Source organism: Eupeodes corollae, chromosome 2, assembly GCF_945859685.1.
Source record: "Eupeodes corollae chromosome 2, idEupCoro1.1, whole genome shotgun sequence".
NCBI classification, from domain to species: Eukaryota; Metazoa; Arthropoda; class Insecta; order Diptera; family Syrphidae; genus Eupeodes; species Eupeodes corollae.
Window position 1 is genome coordinate 137,898,899 of NC_079148.1, and position 19,699 is coordinate 137,918,597.

The window sequence follows — 19,699 nt, forward strand, 5'->3', positions numbered from 1 at the left end:
CTGAATACATTTTTTTTATTAGGAAAATATATAAAAACAAAATTCTTGAAATTACGTGGTATTTCTTTTTTTTTTGGCGCTTAGCTGGTGGACCTGCTGTAGTTGACGGAAGTGAATCTTCATCAAAATTATCATCTTCTTCGGTTTCCCCAGCTTCCGGTGTAGTTTTGGCAACAAAACATTTCTCAAACACCCTTACATAATGTTTACTCCAAGCTGCAACATAACAGAGATCGCAGACAGCCGTAGCTTTGTTGTCTTTTTTTTTTCTTTTTTGCAGGAATCACAGCGTTGCCTTATATTATTTATTCGTATTTGCGGTACGGTTTTTACGGATTCGATTTCGTAACCTGTTAGTTTCATAGCTGTTTTTACATTTGTTCGAAGAGATGGCTTAGCTATACGATTTCTTATATGGTTATCAGCAAGCTCTAAAGCCAACTCCTTCAAAAACTTTTTCCTCTTTTCCGATCTCTTCTTGATAGTATACCAATTGGGCTGAAAGACATCAAACATCCTGTAAGACGAAACTCCTGCACAATCCAAAAGGTTGTAAAATAAAGTAACTGGCCACCGATTACTCTTCCTCTTGCAGGTGTAAACTGTCAACTCTACCTTTTGTTGAGTTATAGTCCATAATGAGAGCCGGTTTTTTAGTGACCTCATCAATTTTGTCCTCATGATTAGCCGTTGAGAGCATGAGCACATTTTTTTGTATAACTTGCGTAACTAGATAACTGCATGCACCTTGAATAACAAAATTTTGTCGAAAATTTGTCCGACGTTTGTTTGTTTTTTGTTTGACGAATAAAACGTCGTATTTGTTCGAATCTTTCTAAAGACATCACTGCGCGGTAGAATGGCATATTGGTTTGATCGAAAAGATCCTTCGCTTCCACCCCGTAGGCTTTTTCAGCACCAGCGTATAACAATATTGCCATGTAAGCATACATCTCTTCTTCAGATGTGTCATACCATCTGCGCATTTGCTTTGGGTTGCTGGACAACCGATTCTCTTCACATGTCTTCTTAGCTTTTCTGTTCGTTTCAAGCATTATATTTTGAACAATATTTGGTGTAACTAATGGCTGAATCACAAACACGCTTCAGCTTCGGCTTCGTCTGCGTTACGGTTGACCTGCTTCGAGGGTGCTTTGAATGACTATTATTTCATCCCTCCAAAAAGCAAATATTTTGTTTGTTGACATTTTTGTATAGCTGTTGAGCATGAGCTGTCAGACAAAGCAAATGTTCAGATAATTGAACTATAGCTTCTGTTTGGAGTCACATTACGTTACATTATGTTCTTTTTCTTACGATTGTCAAACGAAACGTGAGGTCGAAGCTCCATTGTGATAGCATGCATTGAATTCCTATGGCTGAACTCGTAAACGTCAGGTGAAGCTGAAGCTGAAGCGTGTTTGTGATTCAGCCATAAAGACTTGAAAACCTCAGCCTTTCTCGAAAACAATTACGAACATTTTGGAACATGTCTCAATCGTTCATTTTTATTCCTTATTGTTCTTTGGCTTTCGCTTTCGTCTGGCATTGACCACCAAATATCATTGAATTTGACATTCCTTGCAACATACTGCATCCCACTGTTAGGTGCAACAGGGTCATCGTCTTCGTGGTCATGTCGGTTGCCTTGTTGCTACTGTCTTTTAGCTTCCATGTCCAAACCAGCTTGCGTGACGCGAGTATCCAACAAAGCTGTATTTGGCTCATAATTTGGATCATTAGCATCGGAAAAATCTCCATCATTGTCACTGTCATCTTCTGATTCATTGTGGTGAACTCCCTCCTCTTCTTCCTCTAGGAACCGAGAGTAATTCTCGTCAAAGAATTCTTGCTCCGTTATATGAGTATTTAATTGGCAAAAAAATAGTAAAACATATGTTTAAAGTAATTTGAAAAGTGGACTGGGCACTGAGTGCCCAGTACACAAGTCTAGGGATAATAACACATCATAAAGTATGACAGCGCCACTTTTTTTGTAACTCAGTGTATAAGAATACCCCTATTACCATTGGCGAGTCGAATGAATAAACGTGTGAGTGTGAGAAATTTGTATTACTGTTGGCGATGGCGAATTGAAAACCGTTGATTCGACTTAAATGTAATACGTTTTTCGAAGATTGATCTCACTCTATTGTCTTTATCGAAGGTTATCTGATTTGAACGTCATTCGTGTTATTATTTGTCGAACGTTCATATTGTGTGAGAAAAAGTCGAAGCTTATGTAAAAGAAATGTCGGAAAATAAAACAATGTAACATAATTCAATGCATTTTCATTCAGCTGAAAGAGAATTAATAAAAATCAGTTCAAAGTCTCAAAGAGCTAGTCGAACTGATGGAATCGAACCCGAATCTAGCGAGAGGTGTTGTAGAATTTGGGACCAATTTGCTCCAACCCTCAACTCACTTGGGTCACCTACTTGAGATGGAAAAGAATGGCACAAGGTTGAAGGTAATGTGAATTTAAAAAAAAAAAACTTTTATTTATTCAACAGGTTTATACTCCCAAGTTACCTTAAATCCCTTGGAACAAGCTGTAGATGAGCTGCTTAGAGTTGAGCAACCTGTAAGGCCAGAAGGTATGTGTTTTGGTTCACTAGCCAAATTACAGAGGACTTGCTTTTGACTCCATTGCCCGTGCAGCGTTATTCTATAAGCTCTATACCTTCGGTATCTCAAGCAAAGTTGTGAATCTGCTGAAAGCAATGTATGAAAACAATGTGTCTTATGTTTGGGACGGACAATTTACATCAGAGGACTTTGAAGCGGAAATGGGAGTAAGGCAAGGATGTGTGTTGAGTACTTTGCTGTTCATTTTGTTTATAAACGACATTGTCGAGGAAGTGGGAGGGGGTATTGAGTTCGGAAGTTTACGAATACCGTGCCTCATTTTCGCTGACGACATAGTTTTTCTGGCGGAATCAGTTGACGGAATGCATCTCATGATCAACCGTCTGGAGCGCTACTGTGATCTTTGGAACCTGACTGTTAACCTTGGAAAGTCTAAAATGATGATCTTCAGGGATGGAAGTGGAAGATACTCGAGAAACGAAAGGTGGACCTACAAGGGTCAGAATTTGGAAATTGTTCGAGAGTATAAGTATCTCGGTGTATTGATTTGTGTTAACCTTAACTTTAAAAAACATTTCGAAACTAAATTAGCTGAGGCAACGAGAGCTATTTCTTCAATCTGGGGTCGTTGTATAGAGAGTAGGTTTGTGGACCATAGCGCAAAGATCCAGATATTTAGTGCCACTGCTTCTTCCATCATGTTGTATGGTGCTCAAGGGTGGGGTTGCTGGCAGTTTGATGTTGTTGAAAAGTTTCAAAGATATTTTCTTAAACGCATTTTTCGGTTGCCGGCCTGTACTCCAAATTACATGGTGCACCTTGAAACTACAATGACACAGTTATTCTTAAATACGCTAAAATTACACTTCGATTATATAATGAAGCTGCTGGAGATGGATGAAACAAGACTACCTAAATTGATCCTCAAGTCGATAATTACTTTAAGAGGCAACAATTCAACCAGGTATCGGACCCACTATTCTGAGAAACATGTTTCAAAATTTACTGGGTGGTGTAGCGCGCTCAGCTTACAGTGGTTATACCTTGGAAACTCAATCTTCTCAGTATAGGACGATATATAGCCAGCTCGTCTACAACTTACAAGGAAGCTCCTACTTCTTAAACAGATTACCGCTTTCAATGATAAGTACGATATTTAAAGTAAGAGGGGAAATGATCAACCTTAACTACATTCCACATCGTCCGGACCTACCTATTTTGTGCGATATTTGCAACTTCAAGGAAAGAGAAGATATATATCATTTTGTTGCCAGGTGCCTGATTCTAAGTGAATTTTGAGTCAGATTCTTCGGTAAATCCATAATGACTATGAGCGAAGTTTTATGTATTTTGAATGGAAGTCTTGGTTGGGAGAAATTGTATAAATACACAACGATGGCACTGAATTATAGAACCCGAATAGTCGAAGGCGTCTTTTAAATTTTATTTTATTTTTCTATTTTAGTAAGAAATGTATAATATTGTTATAATGTCATTCTGGCAGACGGCTTTAAGCCAAACCATATTAAACTATGAAATTTATTGAAATATTATAAATAAAGTTTCAATAACTAACTAACTAACTAACAGAGGACTTATTAATCGGCTTACAAGACGTTGAATTGCTGTGTGAAAAAGATTCTAATTAAGCCGATAAACAACATGTTTTGAGCAGTAAGAAATCATGAATAACTTTGCAATAGACTTTTTAATAAAATTCGAAAACCGAGTATTCGAATAAGTTCTATGGTTGTCCAGAACTTCGAGTAAAATTAAAGAATTCGTCGTAGATTTATGGAAGGAGTTCCACATCTGTACTCGTGAATCAAAAAGTTCATACCAAATGTTGATTTGAAAATAAATTTATTGCTTAGCTATTTTTTTAAATAAAATAAATTTATGACAAATAAAATTCTAATTTATTAAAATATACATAAAAACACAAAATAAAGGACGAATATATTTTTTTTTTGAGAAAGCCGTTAGAAATCAACAATATTGAAATGTATTCAGTTCGTTAGTAAAAAAATATTTACCAAAAAAGAGGATATACAATAAATACCTGGTGTCAATAAAAATTTAAATTCAATAAGTTAACAAACATATAAACAAAAAATCGTTGAATTCATCAACCTCGATTATTTGTTTAAGGTATTAAAGAATTTAGTTGTCAAATTGTTATTGTTTCTACGACTTATGGACTAAACGATTATACATTTTTATAAAAATGTTTTGTTTTTTGTTTTTCTCTAGAAACTACAACAACTACTACTTTGACTACTTTTGTTTTACTATTTTTTTGATTATTATTTTATGATTTGGTTAACAATAATGTAACTTGGTCTCAAACACATACATTATCTCACAAATAACTTAGTTAAATAAGATTCTAATTATAATTGACACCATTTGCATTATTTATTTTATATATTTTGTTTTGTTTAATGATACGTTAGATATCTTGTCGAACTTAGATTCTATTACTATTTTTCATTTGCGACTGTTTTGTTTTGTACTTAAAAATGTTGTTTTGTTTTTGTTTTCTATTTGTTCCGATTATATATGTAAATATAAATATGTTTACTTTCTTATAAGAACACATTTTCGGTATGACTAGAAAAATATGTAACTGCGTTATTTTCTGAAAATAAAGTTTGTTAAAATTTTAGGGAGCGGGAGGTCTTATTAAATTTAATTATTGTTTTCATGATTGTTTGAGTTAAGGTTATAGGAAAATTATAACTACTATCCTAAAAAAAATATGCTAAATACGAAGTTACATACTTTTCAAGTTTCACCGACACGATAAAATTTAACTAAAAAAAATGTTAAAAAAATAAAAATATATAAAACAAATCACCAGAGACACATGATCATGCACAGTTAGTTAGTATAACATGACTAAAATAAATTACATTTTGTTTCTATGTTAGATTACAGGAACTGCTGCAACTTTTTAATGGTTTACTTTGTCCTAAATGAATGCCACTTTCTTCTTGATTTTCCACATCTAACGCGCTGTGTTTTCTCTGAAATTTAAAAATATATTGTTTTTTTTCAAACTTAATCGCTCTTAAAAAAGCAAAAACAAAAGAAAATATACCTTTAATTCAGCAGCGAGGCAGGTAAAAGCATCTTCAACATTTGTATTTTCTTTCGCTGAAGTTTCCATAACGAAAAGAATTTCTGGAATATATTGGCACATTTCTTCGGCTTCTTCGAAGCAAACTTCACGTTCTTCCTCGAGATCACATTTATTACCGATTAATATTAGAAGGACATTCGATGCTGTGTAACGGCGAACTTCTTCAATCCATTTTTGAAGATTTGTGAATGATGAACGTTTTGTGATGTCGTAAACTAAAAAAAAAAACGAAAATAAGTTTTACTTATAATTATTATAGTTTAATTTGTCGGATGGAGACAATTTGGAACAATTTCAATGTTAAACAAAAAAAACTCCCTGAAGTGGGTATTGCGTTGTATATACCCAAAAAACATTTTTTGTCCAAATAAATGATGGACTTAATACTTGAAGGCAGAAGCAACATACGTAAGAAAACCAACATTAATAAAGTTTTGTAACTGGGGATTAAGTAAAAATTTTAGACATAGATTTATTTTAACTGACATTGCAAGTCAAAGAGAATAGAACCTTTATGAGGCCCTAAGCTACTTTATAATTAAAAATAAAGATCTTTTAAAATTTTTAAGGTCCCCTATACCCTCAAAATAATGCTCGAGATTGTATGCCCGAGAAAAACGTTCAGGTACTCGGGACATGAGTTTTCACTACTCAAAACTCCCAAGGTTTTAAGCTCAAAACTGCGTTTTAACAAGGTTTAACAAGGATCATGGTTAGGTTAAAGTGGCTGTCCAAGATGGACAGTTTAATGGCCCATTGTGATACCACCTGAATCTTGAGGCTTCCTTCTAAGCTCAATGGAACCAGTTTGAGTCTCTTATAAAACGTGAGAGGCTGATTATGCTGATATGATTAAGATTGAAAGAAGAATTTTCGTAGGTTTTCGAGACAGAGCAGGGCATGTACAGAGAAGACGAAGAACTGTTTCCTCCTCTTCCTCGTCCATACAGCTTCTGCTAAAGTCATTTGAGAATACGCCTAGTCGCGTGGCGTGCTTTCCTATTAGACAGTGCCAGGTTATGACACCTATTATCGAGCTTATATGCGATCTGCTTAGAGATAGCAAGCACCTTGAACGTTTTAAATCCAGTGTTGGCCGGATGTTTTTTGTGGCCTGGCACGTGGTGATGTTGTTCCACCTGTTGGCTACTCTCCTCACAGCGTCTTGCAATAGCAATAGATTACAAGTAGCGATTGGTATGCCAGTATGTGTCAAACGTGGTAGGATGGGCTGCACTGTACCGTTCCCGGCGAGTTCATCTGCCTTACAGTTACGTGGAATATCTGTATGGCCCGGCAACCAGCAATGGTGAATATTAAACTGTTGTGCCATCTCCATTACAGATGATCGACAGTTGTGGACTGTTATACAGTTTGTAGAGACAGAGTCCAGAGATTTGATAGCGGCCTGGCTGTGTGAGAAAATACGGATATCAGATGTTGATATCACGTTTTCTTTAAGCCAGGACAAGACTTCTTTTATGGCCAAAAGTTCCGCCTGGAACACATTACAATGATTGGAAAGGCGGAATGAGAGATTGAATTTCAGTTGTTCAGAGTACACACCTCCACCAACCCCTTCTTTTGTTTTTAAACCATCTGTATCTGATTGACCCATCTTCCAGGAATGTCCAATCCTCCCAAAAATATCTGGGAGGTATAGAAATCTGGAAATTTCTGTCGAATTGCAGTTGGGGAATGGTGTAGTCTGTGTTCTTTGGAATTGATTCTATATACCTAAGAATTACGGAGTGGTCGATTTTGTTGTTAGTCCACTGCGACGAAGCTTTGAGGCGAATTGCGGAGCTTGCAGCTATTTGTTTGCTAAATATGTCAAGAGGTGTTGGGTAGAGTAAGGTGTCGGCGTCCAGTGCCGCAGATGGGGTCGTGTGGAGCAGTCCGTCCACCATACTGCCACACCGAACATTAAAATCGGTATGATTACCGATGTGTATAGCCAATGCGTGATTCTGGGTTGTAAGCCCCATTTATTACCAATAGCTTTTTTGCAAGAAAAGAGAGCTACAGTAGCTTTTTTGACTCTTTCCTGAACATTGCGTTTTCAATTTAGTTTTTTATCTAACACATGACCCAGGTATTTAGCCTCGTCTGAGAATTTTAATTGGTTTCCTTTAATATGGGGAGGGTTGACAAATGGATTTTTGTATCTCCTCGAAAATATGACCAGATCGGTTTTGTTTGGCTTAACACCCAGTCCACACCGATCAGCCCAAAGTATTAGTCTGTCCAAGGCATTGTGTAAGAGTTCTTTAAGGATGTTAAGATGCTTTGCTGTAACTGCTATAGCAACGTCTGCATAAGCAGTCACTCTGAAACCCTCCGCATCCAGACTAGTTAGGATTTCATTCACCACTAGGTTCCAGAAAAGAGGTGATAGAACACCTCTTTGCGGTTTACTTCTACTAATGAATCGTCTGCCAGAAGACTTGCCCAGTTGTCAGTTAATTATTCTGCTAAACAGCATTAAATAATTCAACTGCCGAAGCGAACTCTCTACATTTAGAGATGTGATTGCAGATGTGTCCACGTTGTTAAAGGCACCTTCGATGTCAAGGAAAGCAACCATAGTGAACTCTTTATGATGGAGGGAATATTCGACGGTGCGTACTAAGGTGTGTAACGCTGTTTCCACCGATTTACCTTTACAGTAGGCATGTTGAGACGAAGGCAGAAGTCTTGTATCAATACTTGCCCTTAAATGGATGTCAATCAATCTTTCCAAGGTCGTAAGAAGAAATGATGATAGACTTATAGGTTGTAGATCTCTAGGATTGACTTGCGAGCATTTACCTGTTTTAAGTATAAAAACAACTTTAAATTCTCTCCATGCCGATGGAATATGGATAAGGTAAAGACAGCTGGTAAAAATTGCTTCAAGGATTGGTGCAATTATGTCAGAAGTCTTTTGTAGCTCGGCTGTTATTATTCCATCTGGTCCTGCAGATTTAAATGGTTTGAAGCTGTTGAGAGCCCATTGTAGCTTGTCCCTTAAGATCAGACCTATTCGTTGTTGTATTGGGACTTGAAAGTATATAACTGTTGCAAGTTTCGGTAAGAGAACTATCAGGAAAATGAGTATCCAATAGTAAGTTCAGCGATTCATTACTTGAATTTGTCCAGGAGCAGTCTGCATTTTTCAAGCAGCTTGGCATCGTTGGATTAGAAGTTTTTTCTATCGTGCCACAGAAGGATCGCCAAGAAGATCGCTTAGATTTCCGTATTGCCTTCTTGTAAATTTTTAGGGATTCTTTGTAAGTATCCTAGTGAGAGACTAGTCTTGCGGCTTTGGCTCGATTGAAAAGTTTCCTGCATTCTTTCCTGAGCGAGTCAAGCTCTGAGGCCCACCATTGTGGTTTCTTCTTTCCTATTATATGGATAAGTGGACAGGCAAAAGAATGAACCTCTTTAATTCACAATACGAAAACTGGTGGGTATTTCTAGAAGCGAGAGTAATACGGTTGAACATTAAAGGGGAGGAATACAGCCGACTGGATCATAGAAGGCAAGGAGGGCATTAATTCCGATTTAAGACACCATTTAGTTTTCAAAGCAGAATTTATTTCTAGTGGTTTCTTATTTCCTAATTGAGAAAGCTCTTTAGGTAATAATTTAATGACTAGGACCCAATTTCTCATGCTCTAAAAAACAAGCAATATGCGCCTAAAATATGCCCTTAACATTACTCATTTTGCCATACAAAATAAAAATATGTTATAAAAATCCAAAATGTTCTGCTGAACTTTTCAAAAAAAAAAAGAAAATACCCTGAAATAATAATAAAAAATACAGCCTTTTATTAGCAGAAAAAAAGTTAAATAAGTTAATATGGCAGCGAGTACAGCTATATGACTCAACGCCTCATCTCAATGGACCAACAATAACGTGGGGCACTCAATCATTTTGAACCTCTTTGGTTCTATACCAAAGTACATAGTATACTATACTATTCTAAACCCCAATTTGGAAAAAATGTACAGGTATCCATTCTATCCAGAGATGAATGGGAAGACAAAAAACTCCTGGATGACAAAAGCATTCATTTTTATTCAGATGGATGCAAGACAAATGAGGGAGTTGGTAGTGGTGTGTATTCAGAAAAGCTTAATCTTAGCATCTCATTCCACCTTCCTAATCATTGTAGCGTCTTCCAAGCGTAAATTTTAGCGATCAAAGAGGTTCTCTCCTGGCTAAGAGAAAACGTGATATCGACTTCTGATATCCGCATCTTCTCTGACAGTCAGGCTGCTATTAAATCTCTTGACGGTGTCTCAACCAAATCTCAAACGGGCCTCGATTGTCGATCGTCTCTTATGGAGATGGCGCAGCAATTTAATATTCACCTATGTTGGGTGCCGGGCCACAGAGACATCACGGGTATAGCCGATGAACTCGCTAAAAATGGAACCGTCATGCCTATTTCACCTGCATGTAAACTTCTGCTAAAAGAAACAGCTTTTGCTATAGCAAACTCTAGGTGGCATAATTTACCAACGTGTGCAGCCACAGAACTCATATGACCTTCACTGGACCTAAAGCGCTCTCTAAAGACTTGTTATCTTAAAGTAGACTTCATATAAGCTCCCTAATAGGTGTCCTTACGGGACACTGTCTTATAGGCAGACACGCAATACGAATTGGTGTAGCCTCAAATGACTTCTGCAGGAGCTGAGAAAGAAGAGGAAACAATCTCTCACCTCCTCTGCACTTGCTCTGCTCTTTCACTAAGACGCAAACTTCATCTGTGAGACTACTCTTTTGACAATCCCAGTGAACTAGCTTAAAAGGATATCAAATATCTTCTTCGCTTTATAAAAAGCTCAAAATGGTACGACTAGTAATTCTCTAGATTCATGTGATATCACAATGGGCCTTTTCTTTTAGCCTAAGTGTGTGGTTTCTGAATCCGACTTCTTCTTCTTCATCCACATCTAAGGATGTGAAGATTTTTTTCATTTGTGTATAACATTCGTTTTTTTTAAGGACGTTTTCCATTTTTTTGCAAACTGATTGACCCATTGGCGATTTTACAGCATGTATTTTCAGAATTGCTTAGTCCATTAAATTTAGTTTTTGACTTATACCCCCCTCTAATTTGACTATAGTCTCACTGAGGAACCCATAGTTCGAGCTATGAACCTGGCCCATGAACCAGGCACGTGTTATGAATTACTTTTGGATACAATATTTTCAGTGAGTGAGCTGCTTTCACAAAATAAGTACCTGCATCTTTTAAAAACAAAAGGATTTTATTTAAGGTTAACAGATTCGTGAAAGGCTCGAGCAATTGTAGCGTGGTTTGTTTTCTGTAACTCAATAACAATTGATATTTATTTTTTGTGCTTATACAACTACATTTGCAACAAATTGACCCTGTATCAATGGTCAATATATCTTTTACTTTTACTCGTAGATATATTTTAATCTCATCGAACACACAATTGTTTAGTCAACGTAGTTTTTTCTTATAGTAGATTTGTGGGGTGTAATTTCTTTTGAGTACTTTTTGAATAATCGTTAAAATATGTGTTGTTAAGTTTTCGACTAAATTAATTTTTTAAGGGTTTAAAGTTTTTTTTTTGAAATATGCTGGCAAAATATGCAAAAACATGTCCAAACGATTGAATGCCAAGAAAGGAAATGTCTTAATATGAAAAACTATCTGATTCTTTTGTCTTAAGGCTGTTCAATAAAAATATGCATTTGCATCAAAATCCGGGCCCTGTTAATGACCTTATCATATTTTGTCGTTGCAGTTCCATAGCCGAAGAGGAGAGATGTTAGTCTGGAAACGAATAGGAAAAGCTTATAGTACTATTTTTTTCTTCTTTTTGCAGAATAATTAAGTGTAGGCACAGTTTGTGGCTCTTAAAAAAGATATTAAAAAAAAGAGAGTCCCTTTAATGATCCAACATTTTTATGTGAACAATGACAAGCATGTCATAGCTTAATCATTTCTTATGCCAACTTGAAATGATAAGTCATGGAGTGATAAAAACATTGCAAGAATATACATATTTACATATTAACAAAGTACTTATGTACATACTTATTTAAATACATATGTGTAAAATCATTTTTACCACGCATGATTAATTTGAATATTTAGGCTTTTAGAATGCAAATGCCTGCTTGCATTGTTGGCTTCGGTTCAATTCATCTTCTTGCACATTTCTACGCACCTATGTACCTGTTATTGGAATTTACAAGTGCGTTGTTTTGGTTGGTTAGTTCAAAGAAATTCACTGACATACAAAGTTACAAATTACTTGGAATTTGAACATCATTTCAAATGGTTACATTTCTATGGCGAATGACTCAACGGCCAACACTGCACCCAGCACCCAATGGTAGGCAAACAGCTCTTCAGAGATTAAATTAATTAAGGTTCATCATATTAATATATTACCTCAGCTACTTAAGTACCTACATATTAATTAAAAATAGAGCTGACGTAGATGAACCTTTGTTTTCCAAACTCACATTCGGTAGAAAAACTGTTTCACACCTACACGACTTATCACGCGAAAGCCCCAAAAAAATGGGTGTATCTACTTAACTATGAAAGTATCTATTGTATTGATGATGATTTGTTACCGAGATTGACTGACAAGAGAATGTTGAACTCACCAATGATGACTCCATTTGCTGAGCGATAGTAACTCTGTGTTATTGTTCGGAAGCGTTCCTGGCCAGCTGTATCCCATATTTGTAACTAAACACAAAAGAAGCATTGGGTTTCTGTCTTGACATTTCCTCTTCATTATAAACCATTTAACTCACCTTCACTTGTTTCCCTTCAATGGCAATGGTTTTCATTGAAAAATCAACACCAATGGTATTGCCATGACGTTCAACATAGTTTCCCGTTTTAAAGCGTTCTACAATACAAGTTTTACCAGTTCCGCAATCACCGATTAATACGATTTTAAAAAGAAAATCGAAACTTTCTTCATTTGGCACAGCCATAAGGGTTTGAGGATTTCTGGCCGTCATCTTTTTGTGTGTTTTCTTTTTCCTACGAGAACTGGGAGTGATGTTTTGTTTTTCTTAATTTAATAATACACCTGCTCTTTGGATAGTTATTTTCTATATGTCAATAAAACAGGTGAAAATGGAAAGTAATATAAAATAATTGTTTATGCAACTGCTAGCCACCACTTTGATTGTTATGATTTTTTCTTAATAAATTTTTGCTGACAAGTTTGTGACGTTCCCATATTTGGCTTGTCTGTTTTTGACGTTATTCTTATTGCTTTGTTTGAATGGAAAGAGACAAATGTATTTGTTAGTTTTTAGGCTAGTGATGAGACTGATGAGTTCGTTATTTTATAAACTAGTCTTATTAGGCGGTGTTCACATTGAAATTATGTTGAACAATCAGAATTGCTGGGTTGATTACGCAATCAATTCTCGTTTATTTTGAAGTGATACCATTTAAAAACCATAATGTTAATTTTGATTCTTAATGAGTGAAAAATTACACATTTAAAATCACAGAGAAATCATTCTGTGGGGCAGAGAAAAAGTATGGAATATAGTTTTCCAATAAGGGTTTTTTTTATATTAAATGAAGGAAATTATAGGAAATTAAAAGTGATGAATAAATCATCTATTGTCAAAAACGAATCTCAAGCTATTTAAATATTGTGGGTATACTCAGCTATCCAATTTAAAAAACTGCGGACATAGTTTACAGCTAACTTTTGGTTTTTTGATGTCATGTTGTATATTGATTGTTTTATTTTTGTTTGTAGTATGTACAAAGAAAAAAATGTGGAACGTGCTTTTGCAAAAATAAATGCTTTGGGAATCGGTAAGGCTCAATGAAGTGATATTCAGTTTTGACTTCAAATGGATTTTGTCCATCTCGAAGAAAAAGCCGGATTAATATTCATATTATTCATAGAAATAAAACAATTATGGGAACAAATCTTTTAACAATTAATTTATTAATCTAATAATTTATGTCGACAGTATTTCTTAAAGAAATAAAACAAGTATTTTTCAGAAAATAAATTATTAAATTATGGCACAAAACTGTCAGAATTCATCATTTAGTACTATTTAGTACAAACTTTGAGAATTATTTTTCAAAATGGCTTTAAGAATCGCCAAAGACGAGTTCATGAAATAATAAAATCAAAAATCTCCGTTGAAACTGAAAAGATGTCAGATGTCGAAAATTATCCAACTACTGTGAATTTTACTGCAGAAATTTCTTGTTTTTCATTAAAAATTACAAAAATGGATGAAAATATGGAAATGTTGAAAATAATACTGCTATGTTTTTGTTTGAAATGTTAAAAGACTACAGTGAATTTAAATATACATCTTCATAATCTAAAATTATGAAGAAAAGTTGAGCTGAATGTGTTAAAGAGTCAACCATGAAAATGATCATATTCGACTTTATTTTTTCATTATGGAACTTCCTATAATTTGCATATATGAAGATCTCTGCATTTTGGCCTACTATCTGCATTCCACTGACATGATTTTAGTATATTCTATGCTGTAAATCTGAATAACTCTCTATGAGGAATTGAAAATGCTTTTAGATTAAATCATATTAAATTGTCATATACATTTTATTTGTTATCTTATTACACTAGAAACATTATTAACAATTTCACAATTAAACACATCCTGTACATAGATAGCTTAACAATAATTATATAATTGTATTTACAACATTTTTGTTATCTTAAATTAAAAAAAATGACTTTCATATTCCACTCGTATTTCAATGTACAAAAACAAGAAATAAATAAATAATAAATAAATAAAAAAAAATAAATAACAGAAAATAAAAATAAATAAATAACAAATAAATTCGATCGATAGATAATGAATATTATAAATTATATCATAAATAAAATAAATATTTAGTTTTTAAGGATAAAAAAACACATCTTTGAATATGGCCGCAAACATAACTTTAATAAGTTATAAATTGAATAATTTTGTATTTCCCCCTTTTTTTGATCCTACATCGAAACAAGGCGCTTTTTGGGAAAATTACTTGGAGAGTTTTCTTTGATTTCGTTTATTTCTTCAGCTTCTTGTTCATGGTATTCAGAGTGTTCTTCGTTACTGAAAATATCAATTTTTCATAAGAAAATTGTATGAATAAAAGTGATTTAAGTAATATTATTACCTATATTTTTTAGTGATCAAAGCCTTAAAAATGCTCTTTGGACATCCTTTATAGTAAGGAAAACATTCTCCAGGAACTTCTTTACCCTCGCCAATTTCTTGGGCTTTCACATATTCGGGAATAAGATTAGCAAATGGTGATTTTTTTACTCTAAAATTATAAAAATTCGTTAGTGTAAAATATGTTAAATATTTATTACATAATAAGTTAAGTGTGTAAAACCGATAGGTCCACTTTTTAAAATCTCCAAAAACATTAATGCATTACAAATTTTTGTTATCAAAGCTTTAATTTCATTGCAAAAGTAGACTCACGCAGAAAAACACACTTTTAGCCTTATATATCTTACGTCAAAAACAATTTAGTCATCTCTCCGAAAATTCCAAAATGATCCAAACTTCTCGAGTGAACTTCACAAATAGTTCTCAAAAGACAAGCTTTCCCATCCATGCCAAAAGTCGATAGAAAAGTTTCAACGGCACCATAAAGCATTACTCTAATTTGTATATATGGACAACGATTCAAGTTTGAAAAGTCTTCACATTACTGTTCTAACAAATACCTTTCTCCTCCGTGAAATATATGCTTAAACCTTTCTGGTAGTTTTGGCATTTCTTCAGATTCTTCTTCGTCCTCTGGTTCGTTGTTTGAAAATTGGGTTTCTTGTGAAGATAAATCACGCTTCTTTTTGTAATTCAAATATCTTGCCATATAACCACCTTAAAGAAAATCATTTCAAAAAATCTGTCAAAAAAAATCATTGTAAAAACAAACATACCCAATACTTCTCCTGCTGAGTGTCCAAATGATCTCGCAAAAATCGGAGGCAAATCACCAAGTGGATTTTGATTATCTGTCAATCCAAGCTTGTCAAAATCAACTAAACGGAATTAAAGAAATTTGATATTTCGTAAAAGTAGATTTTATTTTTTACATACTTGTAACTGGAAAACTGATGGTCAAATTCGAAAAGAATCCCTCTGGTGGATGTCGTACCAGTGGCAAGGCTATTGTGGGCGTAAACGTCAGTGAGGTGCCAGGTGGCAAAGCTAAACGGCCATCATCTGTTATCCAGACGAGACGTTTCTTTCTTGAATGTGGTTGATTATGTTCGTCTAAAAATTCTTCATGATTTGTAATGAATGTAGAACTAGTTTTTGAAACGTCACCATCTTGATTGGGTGAAGATGAGGATGATGTTCTTATCGAACGGGTCTGTGTTATTTGGCCAGAAGCTTTTTCTATGAGAACAAGAAGTAGGATTCCCGCTACTGAGGTCATATTGCACAGCCCTGTTTTCGTCATTTTCATTTTATTTTCTGCAATTAAAGAAAATGTCTCATTTGAGTTAAAGTGATATAAAAATATTATGACCGATGAAAACTTATAAAATGACAAATGACAGATATTTTATTTTAGAGCTGCTGGGGTCTACAGGGACGAGCTGTATGTATAGAGCCATGTCTAGTTTTGGCATCGCTGCCAAACTCGTCCGTTTGTGCAGGATGACCATGGAGAATTAAAGCTGCTCCATAGAGGTTGGAAACAACTTAACTGAATTTTCGATGTCAAAAAAGGTTTTAGACAACGTGATGCGCTGTTATGCTATTTTTTTTAACATCGTACTTGAAAGAATAGTGCACAGCTCTCACGTCAACACTAGAGGCACTATCTTTCAAAAGTCTGCCCAATTACTAGCATATGCTGATTACATTGACATAATCGGAAGTACTCAGCGTAATTTTAATGGGGCTATTGTGAGTATTGAGGCAGAGGCGGCAAAAATGGGTTTAACGGTTAATGAGGTCGTCAAGAAAGGACTTACAACCTCACCCAACTTGAAGCGCGAAACTGGAGACATCTAGTTAGGGACCAAGCTAGATGGAGAAGTTTGTTGGGTGAGGCCCTAATAGCAGCCTGACCGTCAGAGAAGACGCGGATATCAGAAGTTGATATCAAGTTTTCTCTTAGCCAGGAGATAACCTCTTTGATCGCTAAAATTTGCGCTTGGAAGACACTACACTGATTAGGGAGTGGAATGAGATGCTTAGATTAAGCTTTTCTGAGTTTACACCACTATCAAATTCCTCATTTGTCTTGGATCCATCTGTATAAAAATGAATGCTTTTGTCATCCAGGAGTTTTTTGTCTTCCCATTCATCTCTGGATGGAATGGATACATACCTGGAAGTTTTTTCCAAATTGGGGTTTTTGAATAGTGTAGTCTATGTACTTTGGTATAGAACCGAAGAGGTTCAAAATGATGGAGTGCCCCACATTGTTGTTTGTCCATTGAAATGAGGTGCTGAGTCTTATAGCTGTACTCGCTGCCAGTTATTTGCTGAAGATGTCGAGGGGTGTCAGATGGAGGAGAGTGTCTAACGCTGATGAGGGTGTGGTTCTCAATGCCCCGCTTATAAATTCCACCATACTGCAACTCCGTACATAAGTATTGGTCGGATGACAGATGTGTATAGCCAACAGGTTATGCGAGGTTGAAAATCCCATTTGCTTTTTATGGCTTTCTTGCAAAGGAAAAGAGCTGCTGTAGCTTTTTTAACTCTTTCCTGAATATTAGATTTACAACTTAATTTTTTGTGCAATATCGGACCAAGATATTTGACTTCATTTGTAGAAATTAGTGGTACACCTTCTATTTCAGTGTAAAAAGGACGAGGTCTGTTTTTTGAGGTCCGCAGTGATCAGCCCATCTAGTGAGCATATTGAGTGCGTTATGGAGGAGGTCTCTCAGTACATGCCTTTTGCTCTAGGGAGTATTCTATAGTTCTTACCAGAGTGTGCAAGCATGCTGAGACATCGATAGTCTCTAACCAATGATATAACGTACATGGATATCAATCAATTGTTCCAGAGTTTTGAGAATAAATGATGACAGGCTAATAGGTCTTAGATCTTTAGGAATGACATGCGAGCATTTGTCCGCCTTGGAAATGAAAACTACCTTTAGGTTTCTCCATCGCTAAGGTATATACACCAGATAAAGACAACTATTGAACATCATCTCAATGATGGGCAAAGTTATATCGATGGTATGTTGTAGCTCAGCTTGTATGATATGATCTGGACTGGGTTCGAAACTGTTCAGAGCCCATGTCAATTTTTTTTTGTAACAAGACCTTGAGGAAAAGTTAAGTTTATACCCGACCCAGGACGGGCTGTGTAGTGTTTCTTCGCAAGAGTTAGCCCATGTACCATCTGAGTTTTTAAGACAACTAGGCATGGTTATTCTTATAAAATTTTTACCAATAATGTAAGGTGTTTAATTCATTACTCTTAAGTAAGATTAGGCCTCATTCCACGTTGAACTTAATTTTATAAATTTAGAGAAAAATTAATAAATGTGTTCTGAAAAATGTTAGTAGTAAGACACTTATGAAAGGTTTTAATTATTGCCTAAGTTAAGATTTAAAATGCTTATGGTGTCGAAAATTTCTAAGAAAACAGTCCCATTATTTGATCCTGCTAATAAATAGAGAAACGAATTAATTCCCGGAAAAAAAAATAAAGTTAAACACATGCAATTTCAATTAAAGTTTCACGTCAAATTCATCAGAAAACTTATAATAGCTTACCTATCTAATCTAACATCTCGCACATTTTTCGCAATTTGAATCTGATCACTACACACTCAATGAATATAAAGAAGATACGTTTGTACCAAAAATGTCCATCATGCGTAAACACATATCCCCTAGAAAAGCAATTGCTTAAAATTGTCTTCATACAAACAAGTTTATGCTATACAACCTAGAGTTGCAATCGACTATAGGAAACAATGTAAATCTTTTTTGCCAAAGGCATACAGATCAGAAAACATGTTTCAGTTTCAATGGAGTTTTCGCAATAACTATCTTCTTCCATCAAAGTGACATATTTTCTTGGAAAATAATTGCAAGGTAAATTTCAGAACGACATTAAAACTTTATACCACCGTAGTTGATAAATGAACATCATGGCGTGGGTAATTATATAATTTACAAATAATATCAAGTTTTTTTTGTTCCGTACACCACCACCGTATACACCTATCAATTTCATGTCTAAACCAATTTTCTTAGTAAATCACAAGACTTTACTACTTTCTTCTGTTGCTTTTACCTGTCCCGGAAAACTTGGGTTCTTCGAGGAAACTTTCGTCATAATTTAAGGTCCGAAATAAAATCTGAATTTGTCTTACAAGATTAATATAGAATAATAGGGTTCTAGATTACACAACAGTATTCCAATATTGTTCTAACATATGAGGTAAAAAGCGATTTGAGAGTAAAAGGGTCTTTAAAGTCTATTCTAATGCGTTTGATAAAACCGAGCATGGATTTTGCTTTGGTAACACTAAATTCAATGTGCTTAACAAAGTTAAGTTTAGGGTCAAAAACTACACCCTTGCTTTTTCTATAACTTGATACTCAATTTTGTATTCAAAGATGATTTCAGAAAAGTTGCGACAAAAAGAAAAACATTGACATTTAGCGACATTTAGATATAATTGGTTTTTCGTACACCATTGGTATGATTTCGAAATATCGTCTTGTTAGAGATGACAGTCATTAAGTCATCGGCGAAAAGAAGTTGACTAGAATTGAAGAAAATACTAGGTAAGTCATTTATAAAAATTAGGACAAAAAGGAGTCCAAGATGGCTACCCTGTGCACACCAGATGAAACCAAAATTGGTTTGAGAGAACTTCGTCAACGCAAACAAATTGATCTCGACCCTTAAGATAAGATTCCAACCATTTCAAAAACTGAGATTGGAATCAAAAGTT

General features: G+C 35.0%; 2 protein-coding genes across 3 annotated transcripts in view; both read right to left on the bottom strand.

The window, feature by feature from the left end:
• Positions 1 to 4,820: 4,820 nt before the first annotated feature.
• Positions 4,821 to 12,967, bottom strand: LOC129947758 (ras-related protein Rab-43). Its single transcript, XM_056058437.1, has 4 exons — positions 12,537 to 12,967; positions 12,384 to 12,468; positions 5,694 to 5,950; positions 4,821 to 5,619 (listed from the first exon to the last, which is right to left on the bottom strand). The coding sequence occupies exons 1-4, from the start codon at positions 12,747 to 12,749 to the stop codon at positions 5,515 to 5,517; spliced, it is 660 nt and encodes a 219-aa protein (XP_055914412.1). The 5' UTR covers positions 12,750 to 12,967; the 3' UTR covers positions 4,821 to 5,514.
• Positions 12,968 to 14,425: 1,458 nt separating this feature from the next.
• LOC129946593 (uncharacterized) overlaps positions 14,426 to 19,699 on the bottom strand; it is a 31,479-nt gene continuing 26,205 nt past the window's right edge. Inside the window, exons 2-7 of one of the 2 annotated variants that reach the window (XM_056056842.1) lie at positions 15,852 to 16,232; positions 15,692 to 15,793; positions 15,476 to 15,632; positions 15,263 to 15,409; positions 14,914 to 15,063; positions 14,426 to 14,849 (exon numbers count right to left, since the gene is read on the bottom strand). In XM_056056842.1, coding sequence (XP_055912817.1) covers positions 14,744 to 14,849; positions 14,914 to 15,063; positions 15,263 to 15,409; positions 15,476 to 15,632; positions 15,692 to 15,793; positions 15,852 to 16,224 — 1,035 coding nt within the window. In that variant the 5' untranslated portion in view covers positions 16,225 to 16,232 and the 3' untranslated portion in view covers positions 14,426 to 14,743. The remainder of the gene's footprint in view (positions 14,850 to 14,913; positions 15,064 to 15,262; positions 15,410 to 15,475; positions 15,633 to 15,691; positions 15,794 to 15,851; positions 16,233 to 19,699) is intronic. The other variant, XM_056056841.1, reaches the window with a different exon arrangement.

What these genes read in the sequence shown, in the direction of transcription:
- LOC129947758 (XM_056058437.1), bottom strand. Translation starts at nt 12,749, where the DNA reads ATGACGGCCAGAAATCCTCAAACCCTTATGGCTGTGCCAAATGAAGAA. An exon ending in AGCAAATGGAGTCATCATTG is followed by an intron (nt 5,951 to 12,383) that starts GTGAGTTCAACA and finishes TTTTTTTTTTAG; the next exon opens with TTTACGACATCACAAAACGT. An exon ending in GCCTCGCTGCTGAATTAAAG is followed by an intron (nt 5,620 to 5,693) that starts GTATATTTTCTT and finishes TTTAAATTTCAG; the next exon opens with AGAAAACACAGCGCGTTAGA.